General features: G+C 46.0%; 2 protein-coding genes across 2 annotated transcripts in view; one reads left to right on the top strand and one right to left on the bottom strand.

Moving 5' to 3' along the window:
• LOC119299633 (glycine-rich cell wall structural protein 1.8-like) overlaps positions 1–4,350 on the top strand; it is a 4,969-nt gene extending 619 nt beyond the window's left edge. The window contains exons 2-3 of the mRNA XM_037576808.1: positions 8–1,758; positions 3,903–4,350. Of these exons, the coding sequence (XP_037432705.1) occupies positions 8–1,627 (1,620 nt within the window). The 3' untranslated portion in view covers positions 1,628–1,758; positions 3,903–4,350. The remainder of the gene's footprint in view (positions 1–7; positions 1,759–3,902) is intronic.
• Positions 4,351–5,197: 847 nt separating this feature from the next.
• Positions 5,198–7,968, bottom strand: LOC119301931 (protein MICROTUBULE BINDING PROTEIN 2C-like). Its single transcript, XM_037578935.1, has 5 exons — positions 7,749–7,968; positions 7,597–7,645; positions 6,975–7,256; positions 5,881–6,102; positions 5,198–5,714 (listed from the first exon to the last, which is right to left on the bottom strand). Exons 1-5 carry the CDS (start codon positions 7,823–7,825, stop codon positions 5,565–5,567), a joined length of 780 nt encoding a protein of 259 aa, XP_037434832.1. The 5' UTR covers positions 7,826–7,968; the 3' UTR covers positions 5,198–5,564.
• Between the last annotated feature and the right edge of the window lie 294 nt (positions 7,969–8,262).

Genomic DNA, 8,262 nt, shown 5'->3' with positions numbered 1-8,262 from the left:
CAAGCAGCACCAGCTCCCCCCGCAGCAGGCGCCCCCGCCGCCGCCGCAGCAGCAGCAGGTTCTGCCCACCCCTTCGCTCCCGCTGCCCCCGCCGCCGCCCCCGATGGGCCACCCGGAGAAGGTCCACATCCCGGGAGTCGCGTCCGGCCCTGCCCCCATCCAAGACCGCCCCAACCCGTCCCATCTCCCGCCGCCGCCTCAGCCTCCCGTCGCCGCGGCGCCGCCGCCGCCTCCCCACCACCAGATCCAGGCGGGAGGAGACGGGTTCCACCGGCAGGGAGGGGGCAACTTCGGGGGAGGACCGATAGTTGTTGGCAACGGCGGGGGTGGCGACGGCCCTGGCGCTACCACGCTCTTCGTTGGGGACCTCCACTGGTGGACGACGGACGCGGATCTGGAGGCGGAGCTCGTCAAGTACGGCCATGTCAAGGAAGTCAGGTTCTTTGATGAGAAGGCCAGCGGGAAATCCAAGGGATATTGCCAGGTCGATTTCTTTGACCCTGGCGCTGCTGCTGCCTGCAAGGAGGGCATGAACGGCCACCCGTTCAATGGCCGTCCCTGTGTCGTGGCCTTTGCTTCGCCTAACACTGTACGCCGCATGGGTGAAGCTCAGATGAAGAACAACCAACCGATGGGTCAGCAGAATTCAGGTATGCAGAAGAGTGGTGGCAGAGGTGGTGGTGGTCCACCTGGAGGCCCGCCTGGGCCTCAGGTTGGAGGAAACTATGGTGGCCGGGGAGGCGGAGGAGCTGGTGGTGGTGGCGGTGGTGGAGGAGGCGGGGCAGGTGGTGGGAATTGGGGCAGAGGTCCAGGTGGTGGTGGGATGGGGGGTAGAGGTCCTGGTGGGAATATGAGGAATCGGATGGGTCCGGTGGGTGGCCGAGGGATCATGGGGAACGGAGGGATGGTGGCTCCACCGCCACCAATGATGCATCCCGGAGGGATGATGGGGCAGGGATTTGATCCCACTGGCTATGGTGCAGCCATGGGAAGGATGGGTGGAGGGTTTGGAGGGTTCCCTGGTGGACCTGGTGGTGCACCATTCCCAGGCTTGATGCAGCCATTCCCACCTGTGGTTGCTCCTCATGTGAACCCAGCATTCTTTGGGAGAGGAGGTGGTATGGGTGCCGGGGGTGTTGGAATGTGGCCAGACCCAAGCATGGGTGGTGGTTGGGGAGGCGAGGAACAATCAAGCTATGGTGATGATGCAGCATCTGATCAGCACTATGGAGAAGGTGGAAGCCATGGTAAAGAGAGGCCACCAGAGCGGGAATGGTCAGGTGCACCAGAAAGGAGGCGGGAGAGGGAAAAAGATTTGCCCCCACCACCAGAATTGCCAGAGAGAAGGCACCGTGATGAACGGGATATGGGTCGTGAGAGGGAAAGAGAGAGGGACAGAGGAGGAGATAGGGAAAGGGAGAGGGACAGAGGAGATAGGGAAAGGGAGAGGGATAGAGGAGATAGGGACAGACACCGGGATGACAGAGATCGCCATGGTGATTATCACAGACACAGGGAGCGTGATTCTGATCGTACTGAAGACTGGGATAGAGGAAGATCATCTGGGAGAAGAAGCAGGTCAAGGGAGGTTGATCACTCAAAGCGGCGACGAATGTCGCACGAGTGATGTACCTGGATGCCTAGCATAGGGGCAGCGGCAATCCGAGGTGGCATAATTTTTGCACATGCCAACTTTCAACCGTTCACTGCTTATAACTGCTTGTGTCTCCAGGGATCTGTTGTAGCATTAACTGAGATGTAAGTTCTGCTTTATCTGTTCTTGTTCTTTGTTTTCAATGTAATCATTCTTTCATTTGGTTGTATACCTGTACGTAGCTTCCTGTCGCCGGATATCACTGTATAGCTGCATACTTGTGTAACCCACTGGATACCGTCTGTATAGCGCTCTGGTTGCTGTTGTGTATAGATTTTTCATTAATTCTTTTGTAGCTTAAAGGCATTGCTCAAGCTGGGAATTCAAGAATGTAACTTAGATTTGTAACTTGTAAATAAGCTGTTGTAGAAAACCTCCTTGTAATCCAATTGTTATTTATATGATGTATCCTCAAAAAGGAAATGTAAAGGCTCCCACCCTGTATTCTTCAAATATGACCAGTGGTGTTTATGCTCCAGCATTTTGATAAGTACTGCAGAGTAGGTCTTGGAAGTTAAGATAAGTTGTAAAAAGACCTAACTGTACTGTTTTGGAGCTTGTAAATGCTTATGTCACTCCTTCTGTTCCGCACTGGAGGCTCTGACAATTAGTCGAAAGGTCCTGTGCTGGAAACAATGTTCCTGCATATTGAGATAATTGAACACATACTTGTCAAAATGCGTGACCTAGACCAAAATTTCACATATTACATTAATTCAGTGCAAAGACTGGAGGTGTCTTGGGTTAACAAGTTCCACTGCATCACATGTAATAACTTATTTCCAAAGCTTGAAGTCTAGTGCTCCAGTGATCTAAGGTGTAGAAACATAATAGCTAGCATAGGTCAGACAACAGAGTTAGTGAATATAGAGAATGCTTCACATTTATAAGGACTATTTCCCCGTGTTGAATATTCATGTAACATGTTATATTCTGGTAACTAGACTTCGCACTCACCAGTAACAACTTGGAGTTCACTAAAATGAGTACCATGCTATGAATGCGCTGAACCAAACTAAGCTTCTCAGTTGAATATAATTATCATTTGCAAATTCATTCGTGTATACTAGAAAACAACAAACTCATTACATTGCACTATCTGCAAGCTGCTTTGCATTCAAGTAGATTTTGTGGCAGGGAATAGTCGTTTCTTTGTGAAATTTGAAAAAAAAAATCTAGATGCGCTACTTGTAGACTCCTAAAGTACTATCACCAATAGGATGTTAAGTATCTAGTGAGAAACATGTATGCTTGTCTGAAAAATGTAAGCACTGCATCTTTTCTTTTCTGCATGCATCCTGTTATGTGTTCATTCATGGAGAATGTCAAGTCAAACATGATTTTATTTTGATGACATTGGTGGCTGCTAGTCCCTTTTATAACGTGATCTATACATATATTGATCTCCTTATTCGGGAATTGTTTTAGGCTGTATGAACTGTTATGCATTCTTTCTCTACTTAAATAATTGTCAGAGTTATTTGATGCCAATATCTTTCCTTTTGGCTGTAGTGAGCTTCTATATGGTTTCTAATCCATTTAGACCATTATATTGTGGTCCGATTGTTTGTAGTTTTGTGATTTTTGAACTGAGTCTGTAACTTTCACTGCATTATAATGCTATCGGTGGAGTTGCCCCTGCTACTTTTTATTTGCCTGCTTGTTTCATTGCCTAGTTGTCCGTGAAGGAGAAACATTTTACAGCAAGTACTATTATCCTGTATTATGGCTGGCTGTATTTGTTTAATCATTTCATGTTTAGGTACTTAAGTGTTAAGATGAAATGTTTCTAGATATAATTTTACATTCTTTGTTTTGAAATATGTCCTTATTTTTTTTACAACAAATCCATAGATAGTCTGTTCAATTTTTGTTGGCTGCCAACTTTTTGTCGGCATCTAGCACCTGCTGCAAGTCTGTAGCTTATTTCTACTTTGCTCTATTTGCCACTAATAACTTAGTTTAGCAAATTTATTACTTGTAACACCATTAAGTTCACAGCCTTACTGTATTTCATATTGAAATGCTGGTAATTGTGATATAAAAGATAGTACTACCTCTGTTCTTTAAATGTAAGACGTTTTGGCAGTTTATTAAACTGCCAAATGTCTTATATTAATGAACAGAGGGGTAGTTTTTAGGATTGTGCTGTACTCTATGTTCTGGTGCTATTATTATGTTTTACCTATTTGTATTCCTTTGCTGCTAGCCTGCTACCATGTACTGACTTATACTCTCTGTCTTGCAGCCATACAAGCAGTTCAAATAAGTGCGAAGTCATGATTCCAGCTTCCTCGGATACAAGATGTTGCTGCCGCCTGCCTGCCTACCCCTACCTGCCCCTACCTTAAATATAGTCGCCGAGTGGCATAATATTGCCGGAAAAACCTGTCAAACGTGTTGTGATTCCCCTAAATACTCTTTTGTTTACCTTATTATTATGCGAGGAAAGAGCACCGAGAGTGCGAGAATGTACTATTTACTATGTATTAGGATGATCGTCTGGTCTGTAACCTTGTATTATGACTTTTGCCTTTCTTTTTTGAATTATCTCTGCTGCTGGTGGACAAGTGAACCAACATCCAACATTCATGTGGCTCGTCCTTGCCTGGAGGTAGTTGCAGTGTTTTGTTTTTTTAGGTTTGTGGCTGTGTTGTACACCTGTATGCCATCTATGAATGCTTACCTGACCTAGATGTTGGTTGTTGTGCTTGTGGCTATAGATTTGCAGCAGGCTGTAACACTAGGAATGTACACATGCAGTTTTTAAATGTTGCTAGGTTTGTGTTCCTTTTGGTAGATGTTGTAAAATAAATTTTGTGAATACGCACAATTTTCTTACCTCTAGAATGAAGGTGTTGAACTACAACTGTGTATGATCTGTGTGACCTATGTGTGTTACTGTGTTGGTATGACCTCTACCAAAATAAGAGTGGAAATACATTTAGGCCTTGTACTGTTGTTTTTCCACCCCGAAGAGATTTGGGATCGTTGGACTCCTCCCAATCCCGTTCCCCAATACGCTAGGTCTAGGTTAGTGTCTAATAACTAGGATCTGAGGGTTTTGTGGGTATACCTGGGGACCTTGGGTTGGACCAGGAAAATACTCTCAAAATTCTTCAAAAACACTTCTGCCAGACTGCGCAACTATAGTTGATCTACGCCTACGCAGGGGTTGCCAGGATATACTTATGTTCTGTGAGCTATTACCTTCATGTTTCTCTCTCACAAACTCAAATGTATCTGCTTCTGAAATCAAACTCCCTGCACATGCCAAACAATAGCCTAAAAGTTTGAGAACATACACGAAAACAACGAAACAACAACAACAATACAAAGCCTTCAATCCCAAACAAGTTGGGTTTGACTAGAGTTGAAACCCATAAGATATCGAAACCAAGTCATGGTTCTAGCACATCTAACTTCCATGCGGCCCTGTCCATGGCTAAATCTGTTGGTCGTTTAGACAGGTTGAACCATCGAATGTTCAATAAAATTCACAAACTCCCTGCATGTGCATGAAACCAAACAATAGCCTGAAAGTTTGAGAACATACTCCGGATTGCAAATGTTCAGACCACTTAGAACAATAATCTCTAGGTCGTCCAGACAGGTTGAACCATCAGATGTTTACTAAAATTGTACAAGTTGACATCTCTACTAAGATGCCACCCAGTCACATACTACAAATAGTTGATAACATTACAACAACAAGATCAGAGGCATCATCGGCCCAGATCCAAGATGAGAGGATACAAACACGGATCCTCTGCGATATAAGACCCAGTGGCGACAACTGTCAACTCGCGTACACATCATATCACCCAGTGGCGAAACTGTTTCTGCCGAGCATCACGAGAGCTGCTCTGGGCAGTGGGCACAGAGCATGGGTCAATGTTTTCCTGACAAGTTAGAGTACAAACGCTTGGAGTCTCAGCCTTGCCTCAGTTACTGCCTTCAGGAACTCCTCCGTAGGATTGTCTTTCGCGGCTGCTAGAGCCGTGACGTAGGCTGACATTTCCTGCTCCATCTTCTCCGTATCAATATCACCTACCGTATCCTGCGTTGTAGCAAATAGGAGAAACAACAAATTAAAAATCAGTTTTGGAGCAAAGCACATATAGATAGCTCATTCAGATAAAGACATAATTAATTCAATTTTTCATCAAGCAAGATATACAATAGCGTTGAAGAGTTTATAAGAATGTAACAGGGCATGAGCTTACATCAAGCTGAACTGGTTCACATTCCAACGATGAATCGTCAGATCTCTCCGTGGGATGAGAGGCTCGGTTGTTCTCTGTTATTTTCCTGAATACCTTCATCAGAGCAGAGATTTCAACATCCATAGAGGCTACATCCACTTCAAGTTCTTCAACTTTTGTACTTGACATCTTTGCCTCCCATTCTAGCTTCTCCAATGCTGCTTGCTTCTCTGCCAACATAATCTGCAACAATAACACCAAATCAGCAAGTATTTAGCAATTAGCAGTGCTATTACTAACAAAGTGATTAAATTGAGCCTATACTTTTATGACACAGAGATGAAAAACATAGAAGTCTCTTGTAACATAAACAAGCATGAATACAAATTAGAAAGTAGCAAATTTAAGATTCCCAAAGACAAAGAGCACTACAGCACATGTCAGTTGAAATATAAACTGTGTTGGCCTTTTTACTCTTTTTCTTACTCTTTAGAATCTACTGTTCAACATTAAAAGAAAGGGACAAAAGACATAAGCATCTTTAACATGGCATTGAAACACATTGAGGAAAACATACATCACTAATCAAGTAAGGCATGAAAAATGCCAAATAAATTTTCTAAAAAAAGGTCAAATAATGTTTAATGCATAGTTATGTTTGTACTTGTCAGATCCATGAAAATCACTACTCAGCTTTGAATGCCGAGCAGCAGCGTAGTTAGAACCTCAAATCAGCATATCCATAGGTTTCTTTCTTCACATCAGTTCAATCAAATCAATAATAAGGGTACACGACAGGCCAACTAAAGTGGAATAAGTAGAGGCTCACAAAACATGGTGTGCACTTGTATATCTAACTGCGTCATTTTCTGATTGATTTTGAATAAGAACTTGGGGTACATTGCTTTGCATTATCAAAACCATATAGTGCAGAGAAGAAAACCAGGACAGTGACTTTGTTGTCTGAATGATAGTGTCCCATAGCATCATCTTCACTGGTGCAAAATTTGCAGAATAGCGTTTTCTTGAATGAAGGAGCTGGTTAAGCAGTAGTAATTGCTATGGGAATATAAACTCTAGCGATATGCCAAAAGTACCAAGCAAGTCCAGTATACCTTTGCACCATGCAACTCGGAGCCAGTAGACTCAACAAGCGATTCCTTATCATTAAGCTGGCTTCTCAATTCATCCACCTCTTCGTTCGCAACACTGATCCGGCCAATCAAGTTCTCTGCGGACCTCAGAGCTTCGTCTTTCTCAAGCAGTTTTCCCTGCAAGCCACCAAGCTGCTCCTGCAACGCAGCGAGCTCTTCCCTCTGCTTCTGCGCCTGATCCAGCTGCTGCCGCCTCTTGGCCGGCGTGGTTCTTGCTGGCTTCACAACCTTCGGCTCAGGAACCTGCACATGTAGTAGATGTTCGCATAGATCAAAACCACCAGTACAAACAGTAACAACCACTACCATTAACAAGCACGTATCCAGTTTTGGCAGGTGCAATGAGCACTGTTTCAGGACAGTTTCCTCTCGCCAAGACACTGCTGGTGCCCACTAGTCTACTCACACCGGGCCTTGCAGGAGCACAACGCCGACACTCCTCGCCACCAAAGACAGGCTCAAGCTTTGAGCACCCAAGAACCCAGCATTCGACGAGCAAGACAAAGAGGCGATTCGGAAAGGTAAAAGATGCTCGAAAAGGAGATTTGGAGCGGGGTCAGGGTCAAGGGGGCCTCTGGCTCACCTTCTTGGCCTGATGCGGAGCCGCCGTGTACGCCATCGAGACCACCCTCCTGCATATAGAGAGAGAGTCAAGAACGGCTCGAGCAAACCCCGGAAGAAAATTCAAACTGGACCCCGGGCGGAAATGCAGATCGAGGGCAATGGGACCTGTACCTGGAGGAGGGCGCGGAGGGGGCGAGCCCGCCCCGGATCCTGGACCTGGAGGCCGGGCCCGCCGGCTTCTCGGCCATCCTGGTCCTCCCCGGCGGCGGCGGCGGCGGGACGGGCGGCGCTGGGAGTGGACTGCGGGGGTGGCGGTGGTGGACCGGTTCTGCGACGGAGTGCGCTAGTGCGGTGCTACCACTCCTGCCTGCCTGGGTCGTGGACCCGCGGGGTGGGGTGGCTATACCCGATACCGGCCTACCTGGGGGATTTTGTTCCGAGATTTATTTGTCTTTAGATTAGAAACGTTTTCGTTGAGGGTGAATAAATGCTTCGCAGTCGTGTCGCCGTCGAGCAACATTCCGCTTGGGCAAAACATAGTGAGGGAACCTACGGCGTGTCGCCCACCGCAGGAATTGTTTTCTGTGCCGTAAAAAAGTTGTTTTAGATGCATCTATGGGTCGCTTTCGCTGTGACACACCGTCCCTTTGCCTCTCCCTCTTCTCCATCCTTTTTCGTAACCGGT

This window comes from Triticum dicoccoides, chromosome 5A (genome assembly GCF_002162155.2).
Source record: "Triticum dicoccoides isolate Atlit2015 ecotype Zavitan chromosome 5A, WEW_v2.0, whole genome shotgun sequence".
Taxonomy (NCBI): domain Eukaryota; kingdom Viridiplantae; phylum Streptophyta; class Magnoliopsida; order Poales; family Poaceae; genus Triticum; species Triticum dicoccoides.
The sequence above is the reverse complement of the archived record's forward strand: the minus strand, read 5'-3'. Positions and strand labels throughout refer to the sequence as shown.

Coding starts and splice junctions, on each gene's coding strand:
- LOC119301931 (XM_037578935.1), bottom strand. CDS start 7,825: ATGGCCGAGAAGCCGGCGGGCCCGGCCTCCAGGTCCAGGATCCGGGGC. Junction 7,646..7,748: donor CCCTCCGCGCCCTCCTCCAG/GTACAGGTCCCA, acceptor CTCTATATGCAG/GAGGGTGGTCTCGATGGCGT. Junction 6,103..6,974: donor CCGAGTTGCATGGTGCAAAG/GTATACTGGACT, acceptor TTATTGTTGCAG/ATTATGTTGGCAGAGAAGCA.